Source organism: Canis lupus, chromosome 7, assembly GCF_011100685.1.
Source record: "Canis lupus familiaris isolate Mischka breed German Shepherd chromosome 7, alternate assembly UU_Cfam_GSD_1.0, whole genome shotgun sequence".
In the NCBI taxonomy this organism is placed as follows: domain Eukaryota; kingdom Metazoa; phylum Chordata; class Mammalia; order Carnivora; family Canidae; genus Canis; species Canis lupus.
The window spans coordinates 64815977-64843492 of record NC_049228.1 but is presented as its reverse complement, the minus strand read 5'-3'; the positions used below and the strand labels follow the sequence as shown (position 1 = coordinate 64843492).

Genomic DNA, 27516 nt, shown 5'->3' with positions numbered 1-27516 from the left:
AGATATTACTGACTTGCTCCACAGAAAGAGTCTGCAGATTCAGTGCTTTTTCTCGAAACCTAACTTCCTTTCCTAGGTGTTATACTGCTGCCCAATCAGAGGGCAGACGTCATCACCACTTAATGGGAAAACCCTTCGGAATAGGAGTTGGTCAATGAATCCTTTTAAAGCTTTTGCTTATATCTCCCACACATTTCTTCTCCCTTCCCTTATTGAAAGGGAGACAGAACATAAAGACTCCTAACTCTGGGAAACGAACTGGGGGTGGTGGAAGGGGAGGAGGGCGGGGGGTGGGGGTGAGTGGGTGATGGGCACTGAGGGGGACACTTGATGGGATGAACACTGGGTGCTATTCTGTATGTTGGTAAATTGAACACCAATAAAAAATTATTTTATTAAAAAAATAATAATAAATAAAAATAAAAATAATGGAAAAAAAATAAAGCTTTTGCTTAGGTAAAGCCAGAGTTACCATGATCCTGAACACCACACTTTCTAAGCACATCTATTTTCAGTAAGAAATTTCAGGCCCACAGGGCCTCTGGCCAAGAGCCCCTTCTGACGGCTGCTGCTACAGGAGGAGAACATTGGGCGGTACTGACTAGTTGTCCAGCTGAGCCGCGCTGAAGATCTGCTGCACCAGGGAGTCATTATTGCAGCCCATGCCCCCGCACACCATGTTCTGCCCTTCCAAAGAGGTGTAATCGTGTCCTTCCTCGAGGACAAAGTACACGGGGGGACCTGCATGCAGGTATTTGAGGGACTTGAAATAATCCATCATGTAGGAGTCCTGAAAGAATGATCAAAGAACAGGGCAAAGCATGAACGTGCTGACGATGTCTAGGTGAGGTGACGATGGCTGAGGGTGAAGAGAGCACTGCAAGGCTGCTGTCGAGATGTCCTCAGCCCAGACCTGGGATTCCTGACTCAGCCAGTTCCCTGCTCCTCACCCTTCTTGCACTCAAGGCACTTCTCTGGCTGGCCCGCCATCAGGAGGACACCTCACGAGGAAAGAGGCTTGCTGCTCGATTTCTCTGGCTTTCCCAGAGGCCCGAGAGTCCCAAATGCTAAGACGGGACCCCCTGGCAGGGCTCTGTGGCAGGCCTCATGACCCAGGGGAACCTGTCAGCTCGTGCATTTAGAAGCTGGCATCCACTTAAAATAACTGTGTGCAAGTTTTGAAAAATTTATTCATATCACTGACTAAACAAGATAAAAGAGAAAGCAGCTTACATCTGGCATTGAAAGAGACTGATCCAATCCAATCTCCACTTTGTTCAGGACTGCGATACTGAATGAGAGAATGCCCACAAATACCGCTATCTGGAATGAAAAGCGAGTTATGAAACGGTGACTGCTTTGTGTATTAGAGCTTAAGAACATAAATAAAATTTAAACACATAAGAAAACCCAGGACTTTTCTCAACTGAAAAGTTTACATGACATGTTAAAGTAGAGAGGAAGGGGTAGTGGCTGAGATGTGAGTATCTAGAGTCAAACTACCTGGGTTCAAATCCTGCTTCCACCACTTACAAACTGGGTGGCCCTGGAGAAGTCACTTAACCTCTCTTGGTTTCTATTTCCTCGTCAGTAAACAGGAAAAAAAGATGTGTAACATAAAACAGTCTTGTGGATTAAATGAGAGAATCTAGGGATAATCCAGGTGTTAGCATAGTACCCAATATTAAATGTTCGATAAATGTTAAGTATTACTATTACTTTACCATTATCGGAGACTAATTATGTTCTTTTATTTTTATTTTTTATTTTTAAATTATGTTCTTTTAGTAGAGAAGTGATGGGTTATAGTTGGCTACAGCCAGTATATAAATGACAAAATGCTCTTGCATGGTTGCAAGGATTAGGGACAGTGGGTGGTGTGGGGAGGAGGCTCATGGCACTATAAAGGGACATCGTGAAGGAGACTGCTGTGACAACAGTTCTGGATCTCGATCGCAGTGCTGGTTATTGCAATCTGCACATGTGATTAAGTGACTCAGAACTAGACACAGACACTGTGCCAATGTCAAATTCCTGGTTTTGCCATTGAACTACAATTATGTAAGACCATGGCAAGAAGCTGGGTGAGGGGTACCTGGGTCATCTCTCTACTATCCTTACAACTTTCTATGAATCTGTAATTTTTTTATGTGTATGTGTGTAATTATTTCAAAATAAAAACTGAATGACTGCTAAAAGCCAGCTAGAAAAATATTCTACATACTTGCACATATTTGCTTTTGCAATTTTGTATATATACTTAACAGCTGTCAGAATCTCCTTCCCAAGCTGATATCTTTTTTTTTTTTAAGATTTTATTTATTTATTTTAGAGAGAAAGGGTGTGCACATGAGCAGGGGGAGGAGAAGGAGGAGAGGGAAAAGCAGAGTACACTGAGCAGGGCGCCTGACACAGGGCTTGATCCCACGACTCTGGGATCACGACCTGAGCTGAAGTTAAGAGTTGGATGCGGTTAAGTTACAGCTTAACTGACTGAGCCACCCAGGTGCCCCACCCAAGTTGATTTCTTTTAAACTTTTTTTTTTTTTTTTTAATTTACGATAGTCAGAGAGAGAGAGAGAGAGAGAGAGAGAGAGAGAGAGAGAGAGAGGCAGAAACACAGGCAGAGGGAGAAGCAGGCTCCATGCACCGGGAGCCCGACGTGGGATTCGATCCCGGGTCTCCAGGATCGCGCCCTGGGCCAAAGGCAGGCGCCAAACCGCTGCACCACGCAGGGATCCCCCAAGTTGATTTCTAAGACGGCAGGTGACACATCTGTTTTGGGGAGAAAATAGAGGAAAACCACAGAGAGACTCTTACCACAATGGGCCGCATCCAATCCTTAAGCAGAAATGGGGAGTAGGAGTTTTTGAAGAACCGAAATAAGCAGCTTTCTGAGGCCTGGATGCCGGTTCCACCTTCAGAGGCTGTGAGACAGCAAAGGACGTCCAGGCGATTTTTCTGAGTGGACAAAGAGGAACAAAGGTCATGCCCTCCTGCTGCCTCCTTGGACCCGAGACTCTAAACAGGCTGTACTCCTGACAACGACTCACCTCTTGACGCTTAAGGTCTAACCCCAAGAGACTCACAAAACAGGTAATCTGAAGAAGGAAGTCAATGAGGACCGCCATCCCGGCAAACAGAGAGAAAGTGTGCACTGCGGGCATCTGTGACAAGGCTCCTGCAGGGGGACAGAGGCTGCTGCATCACTGCTACTGCCAGCAGGGGACTCTGTGCAGTCCTCTCACTCATGCGTACACGGGAACACAAGGGGCCGGAGCAGGCCGCAGCCACGAGAAGACCCGTCCTTCCCACACTAACCCCCACCCTGGGGAATGCCGCCGCCGCCGCCGCCTGTGGACGTCATACCAGAACTCAAGACGGGTCCATAAGCCTGGTGTTGTACAAAATGCTCTTGGCACGGGAGCCGCTTGGGGAGTTCAAAATGCAGGTCCCTGGGCACTACCCCCATTCTACTTAATCACAACAGTGGAATTCATGCCCAATTCAACTGTATTTGACAGGCTCTCCAGATGAATTTACGCACAGTAAACTCTGGGAACCATCAGTATAGGTAATTTCTTACGGTACCTTCTATGCTTTGCTCTAGAGAGGAACAGTGTTTTTTTGTTTTGTTTTTTTTTTAGATTTTATTCATTTATTTGAGAGAGAGAGAAAGAGAGAGAGAAAGATTATGAGCAGGGGGAGGGGCAGAGGGAGAAGCAGATTCCTTGCTGAGCAGGGAGCCTGATGCAGGGCTGGGATCATGACCTGAGCCAAAGGTAGACGCTTAACCAAATGAGCCACCCAGGGGCCCAGGAACAGTATTTTCAATCTGCTATTACATCAACATTAGTCTCCCACTTTCTTTACAACCAAATGAGGGTGCTCCCAGTCAGAAGTACTGGGTTCACATGGAAACTGCAAACTGGCAGCCCACGGCCAGATGTACCTGGTATGGTCCATATTAGATCAATCCATTTTAGGATGAATAACCAGTTCTTCTAAAAAGTAGCCAATATTCAACAGTGAAACCTGACACAAAAATCTAGATTCACAGAGAAAAAAAAAAAGAAAAGAAAGAGCAACAAACAAACTGGACCTAACAGCACTGGCCCAGCAACATGGAACTGCCTTTTTGAGGCCTGTGTCCTCTGCGTGCCACAACCCCCACTGTTCCCCCCCATATCACTCCAGCCTTGAGGCACAGTGTCAGCTGCTATTCTCATCACATTTTCTGATGAGAAAATCAGAAAAATAACTTCTTTGCACCTGTATCCATCAAAAGAAAGAGTAAGGACCACAGGTTTCAAAGCGCATTGCTTTGTAGAAACGAAGACCAGTATAGTGGTGCATGTCTGTTTTGAAAGAATGCTGCCTTCGATGATGCTGTAACAGCCCTGCATGATGGCCCGGTAGCCCATGGAGGCAGGTCTGTTTGTAGTCCATGGATCGTGTGTCTTCTCTGGACCTGCCGGGCAATTCTAATCCAGCCTCCTCCTGAGAAAATGGACTGTTTTCTCTTCCTGCCACTACCACGCACCAGACGTGGGGGCAGGCAGCCCTGTGAGGAAGGCTGGTTGGTGATTTCTCCATAGGAAAGAAATACAGAAGCGCTGGTTTCTGTTCCAGCTTACTCTGGCTCCTTGTAGTGAGGTGAAGTCCGAGGACCTCTGCTCATTAATGAGGCTGCTTCCTCGAGGATTTGTGTGTAGAGAGGAAGACTGCCTATGAGAACACTGGTGAACACCCTGCAAGCCAGTGCCTGTGGATTCTGCTCAAGTGCTGTGTTGGCAAGGATCCTGTGGGTGCATGAGAATGCCAATTTCAAAGATCAGCATTTGCCACAGGTGCCAAAAATGGGAAGCAGCAGAGGAGTTCTAGGTATCTGTCACCCTGGGCCCCGACATTAACACTGTACTGACACAATATGAGAAAGAGGAGGGGTCCCTGGTGGCCCATGTGGCTGAGCACCCGACTCTTGATTTCGGCTCAGGTCATGATCTCAGGGTCATGAGATCAAGCGCTGTGCTGGGCGTGGAGACGCTTAAGAATCTCCCTCTGCCCGCCCCCCAGCCCCGCTCCCTAAAAAAGAGGACACTTCCAAATGATACCCAAGATACTGCCACTAATTTTTCTTGTGGTCCACTCTGATACTTTCTGATTACAGAGTAAAGCTGTTTAAACAAGGAAGCAACACAAAGGGACGCATTCAGATACCCAGATCCTTCTACTCCCAGGCTCAGAAAACTGTGGGATTGATAGAATTCAAAGAGAAATTACCTAAGAAAAATGCTACAGCCTCTGAAAAGGAGGACAGGAACATACTAGGAGCCACTTCTCCTAGGACCCTGCCCAGCTGCTGTTCCAGAGTTTCTCCTTGAAGACGTTCATCGCGCTTAAAAAAAAAAAACCAAAAAACAAAACACAGGGAATTAACATTTCTAAGTAATAAGACTATCTCTTTGCTTCACTGTTGCTCTGTGTTAATTCAATAGTAAAGACAAATGATTAGGAGCTTCTACTTACTGTAGATAAACTTTTGATGGGGGACCTGCAACTCATCATGGTAATTTGTCCAGGGTATTCCTAAACCCCAGAGTTAAGCTAGGTAATAGGTGAGATGCTCAAGGAAGCCTGGATCATCTTGTCAGGAAAATACACGCAACGCATGCTGCAGGGGGCTGGACCATTAAATTATACTCTTATATGCCACTGAGTCCCCAAGTAGGGAGACCAGGAGAGAAGAAATTGATTGGGACCATTTTCTACATCACCAAGTCCTATGCTGCCCTTCTTTTTAGTAGCATCTCTGAAAAATCTTTGATTCTTCCATACTATTGGAGATTCATTTTAATAACAGTTGTATCCAAAATACTTTCCAGAAATATGCAAGCCCTTCTTGCACATGTATTTAAAATGGAATTTTCAGGGCACTTGGGTGACTTAGTCGGTTAAGAATCCGACTCCTGGTTTCAGCTCAGGTCATGATCCTGGGGTCCTGGGATAGAGCCCTGTGTGTTGTGCTCCCTGCTCAGTGTGAAGCCTGCTTCTCCCACTGCCTCTGCTCCTCCCAGCACTGTCTCCCTTTCAAATTAAAAAAAAAAAAATCTTTAAAACTAAATTCTCACTTTATTCTCTCAACCCAACAGAAGGATGAATTTCTTGGTCTCAAAATGTCCCGAACAAGTTACAGACACCAACCAGCAACACAGAGAACAGGAAACAAAAGCTTCCTCACTGTCCACATTCACAAATACTCTGCATGGAGTGAAACAGCCATTAATGCAGCCCCCTACTTGGTCAGACAGCAAGCTCTGTGAGACTATGGAAATATACCTGGTAGGTTTGGACCAGAATGAAGATGTTGTCTACCCCAACAGCCAACACCAGGAATGGGATGACTTCGATCACGATGAGGGTGAGGGGGATCCCAAAGTAGCTGAAGATGCCCAATGAGCACATCACTGAGCTCAACACAATGAGGATCCCAGCGATGCCAAGGGAGATTTTAGAATCCACCTGTGATATGCAACAAAGACACAAATCATCAGTTATCATTTTACTCCGATGACTAAAAGGTCGTCATTATACCTTTTTTTGGGTATAGTCTATTTGGAGCTAAAGTCCTCTCTGAGTTTGAGAGAAGATATGAAAAATGTTCAAGTTCTTCCCTAACAACATGTTTTATGGGTTTCCATTCTTCGGTGATGGTGTGGTCAAATTAGGAAAACCTGGATTATGGGAAATAAATTCTACGTTTAAAATAAACCAAAAAATTGGAACTGAAGAAAACACGTGCAGGAAATAGAAATGTTACACAGGGGAATGTACACCAGTTTTGAACATAATGAATTCAGATTAACTAAGTAGAGGCAGGGGCACCTGTGGCTCAGGGCTGTGGGATGGAGGGTTGGGCTCTGGCTAGGCATGGAGCCTATTTAGGATTCTCTCTTTCTCTCTCTCTCTGGCCCTCTGCCCCCTCCCTAAAACAAACAAGCAAAAAAATAGAGGCAAAAAATATGACATCATGCTGTGCACCATCATTTCACTCCAACACACACACACACACACACACACACACCACTTACTAGAAACCTGCTACAGCTTTTGATGTGCCCCAAGGCTATGGAAATGTATAGAAACATGACGGCATAGCTGATCAGAACAGTGAAGACATCACCGTTACTTTCCCGATTCAGTTCATCCTCAATACTTCGCTCAGTAGTGAAAGAAATGGTCAGATTTGGATTCTCGTAGTTTTTCACAAAATTAATAAACCTGAAGAGTGAGCAAATTTTATATTTTTAGTTTGTAGTTAAAACTTAGTGACAGCTAAGTGAGGACCTTTTTTTTTTTTTTTTTTTTTTTAAAGTGAGGACTTCTTCCCAACTTATAGGACACAAAAGCCACACTTACTTAACCTGTATCCCTACATTAGGATTTTCGACACTGGAGAGGCCAGAAGGTAAGACACCCCCAGATTATAAAGTTCCAGTCATGACGAAGTTTCTATTGCCTGAAACAAGTTTAGGACAAGTTTAAAGGTTGGTTCGTTGGGCACCTGGGTGGCTCAGTGGTTGAGCGTCTGCCTTTGGCTCAGGTCGTGATCCCAGAGTCTTGGGATTGAGTCTCACCATTGGGCTCCCCTTGGGGAGCCTACCTCTCCCCCTGCCTATGTCTCTGTCTCTCGTGAATAAATAAAAATCTTTAAAAAATTATAAAAAATAAAAAAAGTAAAAGGTGGTTCGTGGTGCTGGCTTTGGCAGCACATATACTAGAACTGGAATGATTATTAGCTCGGCTCCTGTGTAGATATGACATGCAAATTCATAAAGTGTTCCATCAAAAAAAAAAGTTAATTCATGGTTTCATTTCTTTTTTACTAAAAAGGATTTCTAAATGAAGCATATTATAATAAAGAAAAATGCTCATAGAACAAACCTCTGACTTACAGATTCAATGCCATCCCTGTCAGGATCCCAGCTGACTTCTTGATAGAAAGATATGCTGATTCTAAAATCCATATGGAATTGAAAGGGGACAGAGGAGCCAAACCCTTCCTTTTCAGGAAGAACAAAGGAGGAGGACACACACTTCTCGATTTCACACTTTCTATACAATGACAGTAATCAAGACAGTGTGGTACGAGCACAAAGATAGGCAAAAAGATCAAAGGAACAGAGGTAACAGTCTAGAAAGAAACTGTATCTGTGCTCACTGAATTTTCGACAAGGTGGCAAGACTATCTAATGAAAGAAAGAATAACCTTTTCAACAAATGGTCTGGGATCATTTGGATAGCACATTACATAAAAAAATGAACTCAAGTGGATCTAAGACCTAAATGTGAGAGCTAAACTATAAAACCCTCAGAAGAACACAGAGGCATAAATCTCCATGTCCTTGGATCAGGTCGTAGTTTCTTAGGACACCAAAACTTTGAGCAACAAAAGAAAAAACTAGAAAAATTGGACTTCAAGACTAAAACCTTGTGCTTCAGCGGACACCAGCAAGAAAACAAAAATAAACAAAACAAAGAAAATGGGAGCAAACACCTGGAGGTCATATATCTGACAGATTTGTAAAATATATAGGAATTCTTATACTTTCATAATCAAAATACAAATAATCCTGTTAAAAATGGGCAAAGGATAGGAATAGACATTCCTTCACAGAAGTTATACAGATGGTCAGTTAGCACAAAAAAAAAAAAGGATGTTTGAAATCATTAGCCATCAGGGAAATGCGAATCAAAACCACAATGAGGTACCACCTCACACCCACTAGGATGGCTAGAACCAAAAGGTCACGTGGTAAGTGTTGGCGAGGATATGGAAAAGTAGAACCCACAGGCTGGTGGGAATGTAAAAGGTGCAGCCACTGTGGAAAATAATCTTGCAGTTCTTCAAAGAGTCACCATATGAGCCAGAAATTCTACCCTTACTTAGGTATATTTCCAAGAGAAATGAAAACATATTAAGTTCATACAAAAACCTGCATATGAATGTCTACAGCAGCATTATTCACAATGGCCAAAAGGCAGGAACAATCCAAATGTGCGTCAACTGATGAATGGATCAAATGTGGCATATCCATAGGACCAAACATTACGCAGCCATAAAAAGGAATGAGGTGCTAATACATCCTAGAACTTGGATAAACCCTGAAAACACACTAAGCGAGGAAGCAACCAGACACAGAAGTTCACATGTATGCTTCCATTCATATAAATGTCCAGAATACAATAACATATGGACACAGAAAGTAGATTAATGGTTTTGTAGGGCTGGGAGGTGGGAGGATGAGGAGCAGAGGATGATAACTAAAGATTTTTAAGATTTAGAAAGAAAAACGTTCTTGAATTCACTGTGGTGACACTTGCATATCCATGAATCTAATAAAAGCTCCTAGATTATATAATTTAATTGGGTATAGTGTATGGGTATAGTGTATGGTATGGGATTTATATTCCAACAAAGCTGTTAAAAAAAAAAAAAGCAAAAAAAAAAAAAAAAAGGGCACTGAAAAGTAGAAAGGGTCAAAATGCCCTGTCCTCCTCAGCCCTCTGTCCTATTCTCTAGGGGTTACATACAGGTAATGATTTCCCAGGGTCCTGTGCTTGATATTTTTTCTACGGATGGACAGCGTGTATAGCACATATAATCCCAGCCATGTTGATTTCAGCTTTTACATCCTATATCTGGAACCATCAATTTGCCTCTCTTTAGTGACTGCGTGATCTCTCAGCGTGCACAACCCTTACTACCATGCACCCAGCTTGCTCCTGGGGGCTTGCTCTAAGGAATGGGGGCATGAAACATTTCTCCTGCGCAGACTTCTGCATTCCTGTGCGGGGATATCTATTTACACAAGGTTTGCAGTTGAACTGATGTACAGATGTTTTTCTGAGCATCATTAGTGCCAAGTGAAAAAAAAAAATGACTTAGATCTGCTGTTGGCTAATTTAGCTGAATGAGGCTGAAGTGCGTTGTGCTAGCATCTGGTTTTCCAAAGACAAAGACAGCAACTCACTCTTTTTCCCAGGCCTGGGCCCTCTGGAGCTTCTCTGTATCATTGTAGTAATTATTGACAGGAAAGGTAATCACAAGGGCTGTAGCATTATTGTAGTTTTGATCTGGAAAGGAAAAACGTGACATCAAGCATATGGGAAGTGTGCAGAAAATCAGATACACACGAGGGAAAAATCACGTGGCAGTGAGGTGACTGATTTCTCACGAGGGCTATAGACTGCTCTGAGAACAAAAACCAGAAGTTCACTGACACAGTGTCTATGCAGCTCAGTTAATGAATAAATACATCTATCTGACGTAGGCAGGTTCATTCAGGACAAGTAACTTTTTTGTTGTTGTTTTGTTTTGTTAAACTATGTAGCACGTGAGGCACCTGGTGGCTCAGTTGGTTAAGTGACAGACTCTTGATTTTGACTCATGTCATGATCTCAGGGTGATGAGATCAAGCCCCACATCAGGATCTACACTGGGTATGGAGTCAGCTTGAGATTCTCTCTCCCCTTCTCCCTCTGCCCTTCCCCACACCCTGCTGCTCGCATGCTTTCTCTCTCTCTAAAACAAACAAAATTATGTAGTGTGGGAAAAATTTCAGGCAGAAAGGTGATTCCCCGCCCCCCTAAGTCCTCCCTTCATGCTCCTACTTTTCCTCTCTGCCATCTGAGATATTCCCAGAGATAGTCCATGCAGGCCCAAGCAAACACATTTGTTCTTCCCCTTTCCTTCTTATTTACACGAATAGGAACACGCTGTTCTGCATATTACATTTTTAAATTTTTATCTTGGAGATGACTCCATTTTAAGACATAAAGAGTTTCCTTATTCTTTTTTTTTCTGCTGTATCCTATTTTCTAGCATAATTTAACCAACCTCCAGTTGATGACATTTTTGCAGTTTTTTAAAATTATAAACAAAAATACTACAAAGAATAACCTGGTGTAAGTACTTTTTCATGTATAAAATACGTATTTGGAGAATCAATTCTTACAAGTACTAGCACTGAATTAAGAAGTATGTGCAATTCTAATATTGATAAATTCCCTCAAAGTGCCCTCCAAAGAGGCTATCCTTTTTTTCATTTCTTTATTCAACACGATATTTACTGAGATCCTTCTTCATGACAGGCATTATTTTAGGTAGTATGGATATATATCAGTGAACAAACAAGAGGAAAATGCCTGCCTTCCTGCTGCTTACATTCAATTCTAGGAATCATTTACACTCCGCTAACAATGGGGTCCCCACCAGGTTTCACCCACCAGGGTTTATCAAAATCTTAGGTCTTTGCCCCTGTGTTAGGTAGAAAGATTAATGTGAGGTACATTTCACTATCTAGGAGTGAGACTGAGTACTTTCCACATATAATTAATAGACACAACATGTATTTTTTCTTTTGTTAACTTTCACAAGGCTTTGCCCACTTTTCTTCTGGGTTGCTCACTTTTTTTTTTTTTTTTAACAAGAGCCCTTCATATATTAATGACACCCTGTTTGTTATGTATGTGGTTTTCTGCCCCCTCCAGTTTAGTTGCCCTTTTTTTTTTTTTTTTGGACTTTATGATGTTTGTTTTCTCAATAGGAATTTTAAATTCTTATGTAGTCAAAGTTATCAATGTTTCCTTTAGTGGCTTCTGGGTTTTGTGTCTTGCTTAGAAATGCTTTTTCCGTTTTAAAATTATTTTTAAAAATTCCTCCCACATTTTCTTCTAGATTTTTTTTCTTCTAGATTTTTAATAGCTTCACTTATTATATATCTGTTTTTGACACATCTGTAGTTTATTTGGATGGAAGGATTAAGATAGAGATCAAATTAAATTTTGATGGCCTTGGCTTGCCAGTCAATGACATCATCATTTCTCCACCTATTAGAAGTGGCATTTTATGAGGCAGAGTAAAATTTAAATATAGATATGGCTTCTCCCCTCCTTTGGAGTGAGGAGAACAATATCTAATTGGCTTCCCTGGGCTGAATAAAAACCTGTTGAATTGCCTAATTAGGCCTCAGATGCCAAAGATGTCACCTGAATCATGACCCCGTCATAGCTGGTGCGGTCTGTTCCAGGTCTACAAGAACTGGCAAAGAGCAAACTGCTCCTCCTCCTACAGAAGTGTCTCAATTCTTAACCAACTGGTTTAGGAGGAAAACAGAACAACTTTCTTTCTTTTTCCCCATATCTCATGTTATCTTTCTCCCATTACAGACGTTCTTTTTTTTTTTTTTTTTTAAGATTTTATTTATTTGAGAGAGAGGGGGAGAGTGCACGAGCAGGGTGAATGGCAGTTTCCCTGCTGAGCAGGAAGCCTGATGTGGGGCTTGATTCCAGAACTCTGAGATCATGACCTGAGCCAAAGGCAGATGCTTAACCAATGGAGTCACCCAAGTGCCCCCATAGATATTCTTAACCTGAGGTCCCACAACTCCCTAAGGGTTCCTTGAAGTCCTTGAAACTGAATAATGAGTTAGGTGGAGGTGCGTAATTATAATATTGTGGGGAAAAGTCCTTGGCTTTTCAAGTGTGACTTTATGAAGGCTAACACCATCTACTTCTTTTCAACTCAGAAGAAAACCCAAAGCCAAAACCCAAAGCAAGTCTACACTTGAGATTTAAGAGATAGGGAATGAGTAAGATTGTTCAATTGATGAAATCTTCATAATTGCCACTTGACTGTCCATGACAGAACCAAGACTACTTTACCTAAGAGGAAAAGTAGAAGCTTCTCTTACTTACCATCATAGCCTCCTAACACAAGCCACGGGAACACTGGCCCACCAAATGTACCCAGGCAAGGATCATGGAGCAAACTGGTATCATTCAGAGATGCAGGAGCCCTGAGAAACAGTTTAGAAAACATCTCCCAGTTAGAACAAGCCTCAAGACATCACAGAGACCTAAACATTTACCCAACGAACAGTTAAAGATGCCGATTATATCCGAAGCACAATTTGACCCTGCGGTTCCTTAGGTGAGTAACACAGTTCAACACTTGCCTTCAGGAGCTCAGAACCACTGAGCGGCAGGCAGGCAAACACAGCACGATGCAGTATGACACAGCACATGGTGCATGGCGCAGAGGAGCAGCTAATACACAAAGAAGAATGCAACCAAATTCAGGCTTTAGAGAAGCAGGTCTCTAAGGCTGGAGGAGAATCCACTTGGGGGGGGGGGGGGGAGAGGGATGTGAGGGTGCTCCTACAATGCCAACTTGGGCAAGGAAGAGAGAGAGAACGGATACGTGAGAGAAGAGAGCAACAAGATGGCAGTGTGAGGAGCCACGCCAAGTCCCGTCTAGAGCATGGCACACCCACAAAGGGGAGGACTTCTGAGGGAAAGGACAGTTGGAAACGGTGAGGGATAGACAATGAAAAAAAGGATTAAGTGCCATGCTCTGTGGTTTGGATTATCACCCTGCAGGGAGTGGGGAATAATGAGAGACCCTGGGAAAAAGGATGTCGTGAGCTGTTTTACCCAGGTAACTCAAATGCTAAAGTGGAGGAAGGTCTGGAAGTGAGAAGGAAAAGCCTGCAGACCAGTCAGGTTTGTGCAAGGGTCTAGGCAAGGACGGTGCAGTGAAGACAGCCAGTACAGGGACCAGCATTTCAGGACACCTCCTAAGCCAGAACTCTGCTGGGCCCCTAGGAAGGTTCTCACAGAGAACACGAACTGCAGACCTTCAGAGCCCGTGGCCGATGGGCTCAGGCCCCGGATGTCAGGCCCTTGCCTGGGGAAAACCCAGAAGCCAGGTCCCATCAACCCACACATGGGACTCTCCCACCACATCGTGGATTTGAGGGCTCATTCAGAGGTTAAAATCCACAAGAATCACATGAGGGAGGTAAGGATGAGGAAGGATGCAGAGAGAGCGCCTCCGGTTTGAGTAACTGGTCGATGTTGGTGCCATTACACGGTATGGGGGGTATGGGGAAAGTAGGGGATCTGTGCTTGGTTCTGGGTGCGCTGGGTTTGTCATTCCTGCAGGACCTCTGGGGGAAAAGCCCACGAAAAGTTGGTGAGGAGGGAGGGGAGAGCCGGAAACACGGAAGGGCAACCAGGAGCACACAAAGATTCACAGCAAAGTTTCCCCACCAACCCGAACCACAACCCACCATAGATAAAACACAAGTCTCATGCATCTCCCTCACTGCCAAAATTTTGTTGACTTTCATTTTGTAAGACAGGGAGTAAACAGCTTTGTCTTTTAAATATAAATATTGAGGAACATTATTTTTTTTTCAATTTTTTAATTTGCCCATGGCTGCCCTGTACCAATCTCTCCTGCAGAGAATGCTGGTTTAGGGTGTAGAGGCACACACTTACTGTTTTATGGGGAGAGCCCATATTTCTTAGAGGTGACCTCCTTGAAAAAGAGCAAACACAACCTAACCACCTAAAAAGTCACATCCCAGTAACAAAATAGAACAGAACTTAAATTCTGATTTTAAACAGAACTTAAAAAATAAAACAGAACCAAACCATTCATCAGAGTGGCTGGCTCCAGAGATGTGGTTAGTTGACAGCACACTCAAAAGTGACAAGGAGTAGGGGCCCCTGGGTAGCTCAGTCAGTTGGGCATCAGATTCTTGGTTACAGTTCAGGTCATGATTTCATGGGTCATGGGCTCTGTGCTCAGTGGGGAGTCTGCTTGAAAGATTCTCTCCCTCTGTCCCTCTCTCGACTTGCATGCACTCCTGCTCTCTCTAAAATAAGCAAATCTTTAAAAAAAGTAGTAAGAAATAATCTCTCTGTCCCCACGGTGATGCAACAGCCATGGTGGTTGTTTGGCTGAACAGCTGTCTCCAGGCCAGGTCAGGGCACTTAGGGACAGCAGGCCTACCAGTGCAGGCTGCTCTCCCTGGCAAGGGCACAGGCCTAAAGATCACCTCACAGGTCACCTAGCACTGTGACCAACGCAAATGATAAATGCAGCCTGCCCGGCTAGATGTGCCTCCAATGGGAAGCACCTTCAATGCCCTCCAATCTAAACTGTGTACCAATCCTACTTCTCAAGGGGACCATGCACATTTTATTTATTTTGAGCGAGAGAGCACGCACACATGCATGAGAGGGGCTGAAGGGGTGAAAAAGGGATAGGCAGAGACTCCAGCAGATTTTATGCTGAACGTGAAGCCTGACCTGGGGCTTGATATCACAACCCCGAGATCATGATCTGAGCTGAAACCCAAGAGTTGGATGTTTAACCAATCCAGCCACCCAGGTGCCCCAATATTTTAAAAATAATTTGATATCATGGGATAAATTCCTATTTGAAAGACAATAAAAAGGACTCTAGGTTTCTGTTTTTGTACTATGATACCACTGCTGGTGTAGCAGGTGCAACTATGTGTTGTCATTCTAGGCATGAGTGTAAGGCTGAGTGGTACCTGCCATTCCTTGATTATACACCATGAACACTCCCACCCTAGGATCTTTGTACATGCTACCTGTATACTTGGAACACTTTTCCCTCTGATATTCACAGGCACCCTCCTCTCCTTTCTGTTTGAGCAGGTGTCCATTCCATCTAAAGCAGTACACCCCCACTGCACTCTATCTCCTTGCCAGGCTTAATTTCTCCAGAGCTCTCATCTCTACCTGGCATCAGAGCATATATCTATTTATTCATTGTCAGTCTCCATCCATTAGAACTTATGCTTCGCAGGACAAGGTCATGCTGTGTGCTCACTGCTAGTCTCTGGCACCAACAAGTGTAGTGACAGCAAGTGCTCCCATGTTGGTGGGATGAACAAATGACCCCTTTCTTGCCACGTACCGTACACAATATAGCAAGTGCGTGTGGTAATCTGCATACACATAGAAGTCATCCCCTATTTTGTGGTCCAACATAGAATGGCTGTTCTGGAAGTAATTTAACACGCTCATAATGGTGCAGTTCTTGTTATAGGGTGAGAGCGGGGCCACACAGATGTCTTGAAGTGTTACAGTCTCGTTGTTGTAAGTTGCGGTGATGTTTTCAATGGCGGTTTGTAAGTCTAGAACCTGAATGAAGATTTTAAAAACAAATCCAGAAACACATCAGATTTCTCTCAGATTGTGCCCAATTGTTTTTGCCCTGACAGGGCAGAAGATAAAAAATATTTGGGGAAAATATTTCCTCACGCAAGGGAGAGGACCAAGACGTTCTCTGGTAAAATATCTAATGGCACCAGAGGCCCACTCTCAGAGATAGCCAGCTGGGATAGAGACCCTGCTGAGAGGTGTCCAGAGAAACGGGAGGGGGCACCATCACCAGGACATAAGTCAGGGCAGGATACATGAACATCTCCCCTTCTACCCTTCTGTAGCAGTGAATAAGAGGGCCACAGAGGGCAGATGAAGGCAATTTGCCTGGTCCTCCTGACATGCCCTTTTACCAACAAAATGCTATCTACTACCTTGTTTTGTGCTAGGATTGTTCACATATGTTCCTATATTTTCTCACAGAGAATATCTTCCTGGAGGTAAATGACTACATTGTGCATCTTTTGCAACAAGCTGGGAAAAAGCAATAGTCATTGGGTGGAGAATAGATTCTGTCAAAGTCTTGAGACCATTTCTTTTTTTTTCTTTTTTTTTTTTGAGACCATTTTGAAGTTTGTTAAGATACCAGACTTTCTGGGGGATCCCTGGGTGGTGCAGCGGTTTAGCGCCTGCCTTTGGCCCAGGGCGCAATCCTGGAGACCCGGGATCGAGTCCCATGTCGGGCTCCCTGCATGGAGCCTGCTTCTCCCTCTGCCTGTGTCTCTGCCTCTCTCTCTATGTCTATCATGAATAAATAAAATCTTAAAAAAAAAAAAAAAAGATACCAGACTTTCCATAGGCAAGAGCAACATTTAAAGGAAAAACCATGTGACTGTGCAATCATTCATTAAAAAAAAAATTAGTGGGTGCCATTTATTCATAGATAGTTTTTCAGGGCAAGTGCAACAGAGAAAAATGCAAAGGTATAAAGGCCTCTGTAAGAGAACAGGATGGATCTCGTTCCCAATGCACCTCTTACCAAAGGCAGGCTGGGGCCCACATTCAGGCAATGATAAATTCATTCCTGCAGGGAGGGTCAGCAGAAGCTCCTTCCTAGGTCCCCAGCACAGCCTAAGAGGCTTCACTCCTTTGGGTCCTGGCACATTACTTTTCAAATACCAAGGGAAAAAAATAAGTAAGTTCCTAAGGTATATTATAAATATGTCCTACTTCAACAGAGAAATTTTCAACCCAATTTCAAGAAGAAGCAAGCCCTGCTGCTATATGAAATAAATACAAAAGCACTAAATTTTCCATTAAGTTCAACACCCACCATTTGCTTTCTTGAAAAGCAAATGAAAAGCATCTTTCTTGTTCACTGTCAATTTTCGAGATACACCACTATGTTCAGCCCCAATCTCACATCAGGTAGAGCTGGTCAACATGTAAAAGCCAGTGAACAAACCCACGGGGCTCTTGGGCTGATTTCTGCCAAAAACACATTACCTGGTGCAAGATCCCTATGTCAAGCGGGGGCCCAAAGGGCACGTCAGATCCTGAGGGGTACGGCTGGTAAGTGTGCACACTGGTGTGGGGGGCCTGGATGATGAGCTGCTCCGTGCGGAAGAAAGGCCCGAAGTGCGCATCAAAGTACTCTTTCTCCAGGCGTGCCTGGCTGCCAGGGGCCGACCACAGGTCCACTGGGTTGGTCGTGACCCGGCTGAACACCAGGCCTGAAGAGCAGGCAGCAATGAAGGCCAGGGAGAAGAAGATGATGCAGCCTGGGTTTCGGATGCAGAAGGAGCCCCACTGTGTGAAGAGCCGCCTCAGGCAGCCCTCAAATGCTGCACCAAGTGCGTCGCAGCAGGATGCCTCCCCTGGAAGAGCAGGAGAAGGAAGGGAGGGTGGAGGTTAAGAGCCAAGCCATTCCTGAAAGTTGGAACAGGGCAAGTGTTAGCTACTACCACATGGTGGTGAGAACTATGCCTGCGGCCAGGGATGGCACAAGACCCTGTGTTGCTCCCCACTGCCCCCTCAACCCAGACCCTCAGCAGCTATCTGCTCAGGAGGCCACCCTTCATGCCTGCCTACCGTGACAGTCATCCCCACCTGTCAGAGGAGCAATGCTCACACCCGAGCCAGGTTCTCGCGAGCACTCGGTCCAAAGCAGTTCCCATCCACCTTTGCAGCTGCACCTGCCCTCTGCTTGTCCCATCAGCCTCTCTGCAGCTCTCACCCCAACCCTAGTTATCCTATTATTATTCAGTGCCTGGTTCCTTTCTGTCACCCCGGTTAAATGGCTACTCCCACAAAGTCGGTCTTGATCACAGCCATGTCCTTGACATGAGCACAGAGTCTGTCCCAGGCCAGACGCATAAACACTCGCTGAGGAAATGAACACACAGGCGAACACAATCCTCATCACGTAAGTACAAACGTGCCTACCTGTGTCACCGGCATTTACAGAGAAAGCTATGTTGCTATCAATGGGGGTGTACTCAGAGACAAAATAGCGTTTTCTGAAAAATAAAAACACATAAGCAGTGTTAGCAGACCTCTGACATGATCAAGCTGTGTTTCTGCTAATCCTATAACCTCAGTAAAAGCTTACTTCCTCATTCTATTTCTTCCTCTTTAAATGCTGTCTCCCCTTTCACCCCCCACCCCAGGTTCCTTTGCTCCAAGTCCTGCTCACCAGCCTCAAGAGAAAATATAAGAAGGTATTTTTTTTTTTTAAGATTTATATTTATTAGAGAGAGAGAGAGAGCAAGTGGAAGGGGCAGAGGGGGAGAGAAAGTTTAGCAGATTCCACACTGAGTGTGGAGCTGATATGCAGGGCTCAACCTTAGGATTCTAAGATCATGACTTCAGCTGTGCCACCCAGGCACTCCAAGAAGGTATGAAAAAAAAAAAAACTGGGACGCCTGGGTGGCTCAGCAGTTGAGCACCTGCCTTTGGCTCAGGGCGTGGTCCCGGATTCCCGGGATTGAGTCTCGCTTCGGGTTCCCTGCATGGAGCCTGCTTCTCCCTCTGCCTCTCTGTGTCTCTCATGAATAAATAAAATCTTAAAAGAAAAAAAAAGAAAAAAGGTATTAAAAAAACTCAAGCTAATAAAGAATAATTTCACCTTGTAACCTTCATTTAGGTTGAAAACTTTTTTAGGTCCTTTAAGAGCACTGAACATTACTGCAGCAGCAATGCGCATACCTAGTGCCTAGAGTACTGTTCTCAACATTGGTCTCCAATAAAAGGAACCAGTACTCCTTGCAGAGGAGGCAGATTCCAGGGCTGGGGCAGGAAAAATACGAGATGAGTCTGGAACATCTTGTGATTCCAGAAAATAAGCAAAGGCTTGAGAAAGGTGAGGGCATGTTAAAAAAAAAAAAAAAAAATCCACAGGAGCCAATCAGAAGGTGCTTTCAATGGTTAAAACTGGAAAATCTGAGCAATGAAACAAATGACAGTGTTGGATAGAGCCCACACACACACACAAAAGTCCATGATGTGAATATAATTGAACCAATAAACAAATAGAGCATAGGAAGGATAACTGTCTGTACAGAGTAAGTCCAATTAGTAAGTGCAGAAGAGATGCAGGAAATACAAAATCACCAAGTCACCATTAGGCAAACACCACAGAACTGCTGCAGACAAGATCTACCAATGGATGCTAAAAATCAGTGGACAGTTTTAGGAAAAACGAGGCCTTAGCACAGCTTTGACCTATCTCCTTTAAGATATTTATCAACTCCAAAGGGAGAACCACCAACTCTACAGTAGAGAAACCCAGCAGACACCCTCTTCACCAAGTGATCAAGGTTATTATCCTCAGTGAAGAGACCTATTGAGATTGTGTACCACCAAAATGAGGTGCTGAGAAAGATAAATCACTTCTGTAATATTTTTGTCAGAAACACATAACCTCAATCTCATCATGAGATAATATCTGATAAAACCTAACTTATTCTACAAAATAACTGTCCACTACTCATCAAAAGTGTCAAGGCCATAAAAGAAATTCCAGAAAATCTGTCACAGACTGGGGGAGAGTAGTGAACAAAAAGTGAATGTGGAGGCACCTGGGTGGCTCAATCAGTTAAGTGCCTGCCTTCGGCTCAGGTTGTGACCCTTGAGTCCAGGGATCGAGGCCCATGTTGGGCTCCCTGCTCAGTGGGGAGTCTACTTCTCCCTCTGTCCCTTACCCCACTCAAGCTTTTTCTCAGATAAATAAAATACTAAATAATTTAAAAAGGTGAACATGGAGTGGGGTCCTAAAGCAGAACAGGGAGGCATAGGAAAATGTAGTGATATGTGAACAAAGTGTGTGATTTAGCTAAAAATACTACACCAATGTTATTTTCATGGTTTCTGATAATTACATACTGTGGGTGACGTCAGTTATAACATTAAGGGAAGCTGCATAAAGGATACATACAAACTTTACTATTTTTGCACTTTCCTGGTAAGTCTAACATTATTTCAAAACAAAAAGTTAAGGAAAATGTACTTTCCTAATCAAGTTGCAAACATCTGAAAGGATTGTAGACAGCAGCCCACTTAATTAGATTTGAATCAGATTCAGGTCCTAAGATGTTCTGTTAAAGAATGGGTGGTTAACAGTGCTTAAAAAATCACTCGGCACCTGATGTAATGAGCACTTATATAATGAGTATTATATAAGACTCATAAATCATTGACCTCTCCCTCTGAAACTGATAATACATTATATGTTAATTAACTGAATTTAAATAAAATTAAAAAGATAAAAATAAACATCACTTGTCATTTGGGATAGATCAATGAAACTAACCTCAAATGTTTAAATGTCTAGGTCTCTGTTTACTAGCTAACTATAGGACATTAGCAATCATGGAGTGGTATTCATGTGATATTTGTTTCTTGGTTTAATTAACCAAGGACTGCCAGGTGAAAGCTGGAAGTGCCACTTGGGTAATCTTGTTGTTCTCGCCCTGGGGAATACACAAAACTGCTCACCTGTAGCACCACACAGCAAAAAATGCTCCAAAAAACATGAGCAAAAATGCCATGTAGGTGATCCACATGATGACATACATGGCATCCAGGCCCAAAATTCTCCAGGGAGCCGGAGCGGGTGGGGGCTGGGGCTTGGGGCCACAGACCACCGAGCAATCTTGGCAACTGCACGGTGCCGTGACCTCGTCCACAGGCTCGTCACAGCCCTTGGTGGCATTGTTCATGGGCTTCATCCCATGGGCTGGAAGATCTGTAGGGAGGATGGGCTTGAATGAGTATCTCAAAAAAAAAAAAAAAAAAAAAAGTGACAAAGTTGGCATTTAATTATATTTAAACCTAGTGATAAGCATATAGATGACAAACAGAACACATAACCATAAAAGTAAAAAAGACCAGAGGTTTCCATCCGATCAAATGATGTTTTGCTGCATAGCCCTATGAAGTTTAAGTTACTTCAAATAACTTTGGGCACCAGGTTTGTCACTGAGGTTAGGGTACCCCACATTCCACAGCAAACCTCCAGCGAGGGGAGGGGCAAGTCTAACATGATTGCAGGGCTCCTTAAAAGGCCCCTGTAATGCTTTGCCCTTTTTTTTTTTTTTTTTTTTTTTAATACAAAACAAAAATCCAGGCTCATTCTTTCAATTAGGTAGCAACACCTGAAGGTAATTTCTTCTTCTCCATGTTCACTGCCAGCCCCCTAAATTAACCAGGGGCAAGGGAAATGTTCTAGTTACTTCTCTCACTGGAGGGAAAGTCCAGGAACTAGTTATCTGGATTTATTGTCCTGTTGCAGACGAAGGCTCCTGGGCTTTAAAACCACATCATAAATACGCCTAACTTGGGAATCTACCTGAAAATATGGGTATGATGGTGAAAGGTGCCTGGCCGTTGTCCTTATTGAACATGTACTCGATCCAGTTGGTGGCATTGCAGGCCTCGGCCTCCTTCCCACACAGGAGTCCCAGGGCTTTGTCATTACTGGAGGGGGCCTCCACGTCCCGGCAGGCGTTGTACATGGCTGGCAGAGGAAGAAGGAAAAAGGCTGAAACACCATACTGCTTTAGCCCCCTGGGGAGATCTTACAAAAGGCCTCTGGAAGGCGAGCTCAGCCACAGGCACCACAGTCAGAAGCCACTGGCTGGCAGGTGGGACAGGAAACACCCGGCGCAGGAGTGGAGATTACCTGTAACGTGGACTCATCACTCTGCCAGTAATATGCAGGGCTACATTCCAAGTCACATAAACATAAAAAAATACTCAGGAAAGGCTTTATGGCATCCCACGTAGCTCACAGTAGCTCAGAGGACTATTATCATCGCTGCAGAGAAGAACATACTAAGGCTGGGGAAGAAGTAAGAACTCTAGGAGAGTCTCTTCAGTCAGGGAAGCTGGTTCCAGAAATCTGGGGCAGGAAACTCTATGGCTGAAGAGTTTGGAATTTACAGGGGAAAACTTGCTTTAGGGCAAAGGTCACATGAATGAACCTAATACTACTCTCTATTTTGGCTCCATTTTATTTTATTAAGATTTTATTTGTTATTTGAGAGAGTGAGTATGTGTGTGTGAGGAGAGAGAGAGAGAGAGCACGTAAGCACGATCTCAGGGCAGGGAGGAACAGGGAGAAGCAGACTTCTTGCTGAGGCAGGCTCAATCCCAGAACTCCGGGATCATGACCTGAGCCGAAGGTGGATGCTTAACCGACTGAGCCACCCAGGCGCCCCTGGTTCCACTTCAGAAGACATAAAGACAGCCCACAAAATAAGGACCATGTCAACGGCATTTTGCACATAAAAAAGTAGTGGTAATGGGCCCTGTATTAACATTCATTTACCAGTCCCTACTGTAGAAACCACCTTCAGGCAAACAGGCTTGAGCAGTGGCATGTAGAAGGGGCCCATCAGGTGACCCACCTCACAATACTCTTAAACGGACTAATGGGCTACTAACAATCAGGCACAGTTACCAAAAAAGGGAGAATTCCATACTCTCCATACCTCATCTTCCCCCTTTAAATACAGCCCCCACCCATAGCTGCTCCTCTGCAGTCCTGCTCACCGCTCCCCTCATGTCCGTATCCTACCCCCCCTTTGCGAGATATATTCAACAAACTTCTGTCTCCTTTGTTCTGCCTCAGGTGAATTTTTTCACTGCCTGTGCCACCAATTAATCCACATTTGGGGGCCCCCATTTAGATACCACACCTACTTGTTAGAAACTTCCCAGAAACTTCTTCCCTAAACTTTAAGGAGATGCTTCATAAATTCATTGTTTTAGCCTTGTTCTTGAAAGGCAATTCAGGTAGAGTGACTTAGCTATGATTATTCCATGGCCTTCTGGTCTCTTTCACTGCTGGGAAAAAAACTCTCCAAATGGAATTCTTTTATGATGATTTGTAATTTTTTTCTACTTCTTTTTAAGATACTTGTCTTTGGAGTTTTATAGTTTTTCTATGCTATAGTTACATGGATTTTTAACAGCTTTACTGAAATATAACTCATCTACCATACAATTCACCTATCTGAAGTCTCCTGAACCCTTCCTTACAGTAAAGTATAATCCTGGATTTGATGTTTATCTTTCCTGTGCGTGTTCGTGTACTTTCATGATATATCGTATCCATAGATAAACAGTACTATTATAAACAACATGCTACCTATATCCCATAACTTATTTTCAATTTTCTAAGTCATTCGAGTGACATAACTAATTCAAACATTTTTAAGTATTCTATTATAGACTATGACTATGCTCCAACATATTTATCCATTCCCCTCTTAGCATTTACTGCCCTCAATGATTTTTCTTTTTAAAGACTTTTTATTTATTGGAGAGAGAGAAAAGAGAGAGCATACGAGACAAGAGTATGAGCTGGGGGTGGAAGGAAGGGGTAGAGAGGAAGGGAAGACTCCCCGTTGAGCAGGGAGCCCAATATGGGGCTTGATCCCAGGACCCTGGGATCATGATCTGAGCTGAAGGCAGTCACTCAACAGACTGAGCCACCCAGGCGCCCCTATTTATATATTTTTTAATGGACTTCTTAAGGAGTTTTAGGTTCACGGTAAAATTGAGAATTCCCATATAACTCCTGCTTCAATACAAGCACAACCTCGCCACTATCCACAGCACCCAACTGGTGCATTTGTTATACAACTGATGAACTTAGGATGACACATCACTGTCACCCAAAGTCCACAGTCTACTTTAGGGCTCACACTAGGTGTTGTACATTTTATGAGTTTTGGCAAATATACCATGACTTGTACCCACCATTACAGAATTAAACAAATCTCACTGCCCTTAACATCCTCTGTGCGCCTACTCACTCTGCTTCCCCTAGCCCCTGACTCATTTTTTCACTGTCCCCATGGTTTTGCCTCTTCCAGAATGTAATAAAACTGGAATCATTCAGGATGTAGGCTTTCCATATTGGCTTCTAGATTTAAAGATTTAAAGGTCCCTTCCATGTCATCTCATACCTTGATAGCTCCTTTCTTTTTAGTGCTGAATGATATTCCATTATCTAGGTGTACCCCCGTTTACTTATTCAGCTACCGAAGGGCATCTTGGTTACTTCAAGTTTTGGAAGTTTTGAATAAAGTTGCTATAAGCAGGCCTGGAAGGGTTTTTGTGTGGACGTGTCTTCAACTCTTTTGGGTAAATGCCAAAGAGCATGATTGCTGGATCATATGATAAGAGTATTTTTAGTTTCCTAAGAAATTGCCGAGCTGTCTTCCAAAGTGGCTATGCCACTCTGCATTCGCAGCAATGAATGAGAGTTTCTGTGCTTCCACCTCCTCACCAGCATTTGGTGGTGTCAGCGTCCTGGGTTCTGGCCATTCTACTGTATGTGTGGACGTAAATCATGTAACTATTGCAAACTGTATCTCACTGTTGTTTTAATTCAACTTTTTCTGATAATATATAATGTTGAGCATCTTTTCATCTGCTATCTGCCATCCGTATATCTTCTCTGATGAAGTGTCTGATCATGATGAAGTGTCTGATCAGTGTCCATGTATTCAGTCAAGTTGTTTGTTCACTTTCTTATTACTGAGTTTTAAGAGTTCTTCATATATTTTGTAACAATTCTTTGTGAGATGTGTCTTCTGCAAGTATTTTCTTTCTTTTTTTTAAAAAAAGATTTATTTATTTATTTATTTATTATTATTAATTATAGACACGGGGGGCGGGGGGGTGCAGAGACACAGGAGGAGGGAGAAGCAGGCTCCATGCAGGGAGCCCAATGTGGGACTCGATCCCGGGACTCCAGGATCGCGCCCTGGGCCAAAGGCAGGCGCCAAACTGCTGAGCCACCCAGGGATCCCCTGCAAGTATTTTCTCCCAGTCATGCTTACCTTCTCATTCTCTTGATGTCTCTAGTTTTTGATAATTGCAAAAACCCTACAATGAATGTTCTTATATCATTCTTTGTTTACATGCATTAAGAGTTTCTCTACAGCAGGGCCACCTGGGTGGCTCAGACGGTTAAGCATCTGCCTTTGGCTCAGGTCATGATCTCCAGGTCCTGGGATCAAGCCCCACATTGGGCTCCCAGCTCAGCGGGGAGTCTGCTTCTTATTCTCCTCCTCCTTGTGCTTTCTCTCTCAAATGAATTAACAAAAAATCTTAAAAAACAAAAACAAAAACTTTCTCTGTGGCAGGCAGCTATAAAAATGGAATTTCTGGGATGAGGGTATACTTATCTTCAACTTTACCAGGTAGTGCAAAAATTGTTTTTAAAATGGTCTTCAAACACTTCCACTAAGTTATGGTTACCAGTGGTGCAGTATATTAGCACTCCTATTGCTTGAATATCCTCACCAATATTTGGAATTGACTGATTTTTTTTACATTTATGCCAATCTGATATGTGAAATGATAGTTCACTGTTTTCATCTGCATTTCAATGACTGCTCTAGATATTGATTGTTTATAAATCTTTTCACTATGGTTTCTGCTTTTCCTCTCTTCTAGAACCTTTTCTTATCTTAAAGTCATAAAGATATTTTACACTTCCAACATGTCCAAAATTAGGATTTTTTATTCTATACATTTTTGGTATGATATGCAAAAATAAAAATTAGAGGACTAATCAATTTTTTAACACTATTTATCAACTAGCCCACCCTTTCCTTCAATGACTTGTAACAATGCACCTGTTATGTATCAATTCTCCATATGCAAAGTTCTGTTTCTAGACAAAATGATCTCTCTTCACTCAGTCTGGTTGTCCTTTATGTCACATCTTGTGGTAGATTTATTCCTATACAACTTATTTTTTGTTGCTTTTGTGAAGGGGACAATCTTTTATTTTTTAATTTATTTTATTTTAATTTTTTTTTACAATCTTAATTGTTTTAAAATCAATTTATATTATTTTTTAGTATTTAAATTTTTCTATTAAATTTGTGATTACCTTTTCAAATGATCATTACAATTAAATCTGTATGTTGCTCTAATATGCTGAATTCTTATTCGTTCCTGGGCACGTTCTTATTCAGTTGTGTCGAATCTGCTGTTTATCTTTTAGTTTACTTAAAGGACTATTTTTCATCAATAGAGCCAGTTGGTTCTACTCTTAATTTGTTCATTCTTTTCCCCTTGTGTTCTATTCTTTTAGAAGTCCTTTATCTCAATCATTTTCAACTGACGCTAGATGGTCTTTCTCAGACTGTCCTAGGATTTCTAGCTGCTATGGATCCCTTTCTGCAGTTGTATCTGCTTACTCTCTCTTATGGTAATATGTTTCTTCATAGTCAAATCTCCTCTCCTCTGCTTCACCCTTCCAAACCCTCTCAAGTTTTGCAACAACTCATGAAGTCACACAATGCAGGTCCACTGGAAACAAAGTTCTAATGGCTTCTAAAATGTACAGAAGTAAACCTGCATGCAGTAAAAATTTCCATGTGGAAATTTACAGTTAGGATAGAGTTAAGCAAATACTTCAAAAAGATTGTTTTATAGGTTGTAGCTCAAGTTCTGGATACACACAAAACAACAACTCATGTTTCATGGCCAACAGAATTAAAAACCGCCATTTTCACATAGTTGACAAAAGAAAGGAACAATTAATCCACAGTCCTTATACCAACTATAAAAAAAGGAATAATTAAAAGTTTACTCACCATTGGCAAAACTCTCTCCGACATAGTACTGTAATTCTTTTACGTTCGTTTTTGTCTGGTTTGTAACAGGATCAACATAATCTTCAGTTTCTGTAACATTCAGAAACTGACTTTGCCGAGGGCTACATGTCAGCTCGCAAAACAGGTTCATTAGGTTATAAAAACAGGATGGACATCTAAAGAAAAAGTAAACTATATTTTGTCTGATCTCACAGGTAACAGGGTCAGCGAAAACATGATTTACAACAAAGAACATTTAAAATTTATTTTACAAGGTGACAAATAAATTGCCTGAAGACATCTTAAACCCAGCCGTTCTAAACCTAAAATCAGAGGTCTCTTTACAAACTGCCCTAATTACTACACATATGTTGTCCAGGTTTAATTGTAGGAAGGGAAAAAATGC

At 42.9% G+C, this 27516-nt stretch overlaps 1 protein-coding gene across 1 annotated transcript in view; it reads right to left on the bottom strand.

Annotated features, from left to right (window-relative positions):
• Positions 1-27516, bottom strand: part of NPC1 (NPC intracellular cholesterol transporter 1) — a 52655-nt gene that overhangs the window by 6689 nt on the left and 18450 nt on the right. The window contains 15 exon segments of the mRNA NM_001003107.2: positions 603-790; positions 1234-1323; positions 2821-2961; positions 3054-3181; positions 5284-5398; positions 6340-6522; positions 7092-7281; positions 10035-10137; positions 12760-12860; positions 15800-16026; positions 17494-17864; positions 18433-18506; positions 20983-21232; positions 21836-22003; positions 27111-27286. Of these exon segments, the coding sequence (NP_001003107.2) occupies positions 603-790; positions 1234-1323; positions 2821-2961; positions 3054-3181; positions 5284-5398; positions 6340-6522; positions 7092-7281; positions 10035-10137; positions 12760-12860; positions 15800-16026; positions 17494-17864; positions 18433-18506; positions 20983-21232; positions 21836-22003; positions 27111-27286 (2505 nt within the window).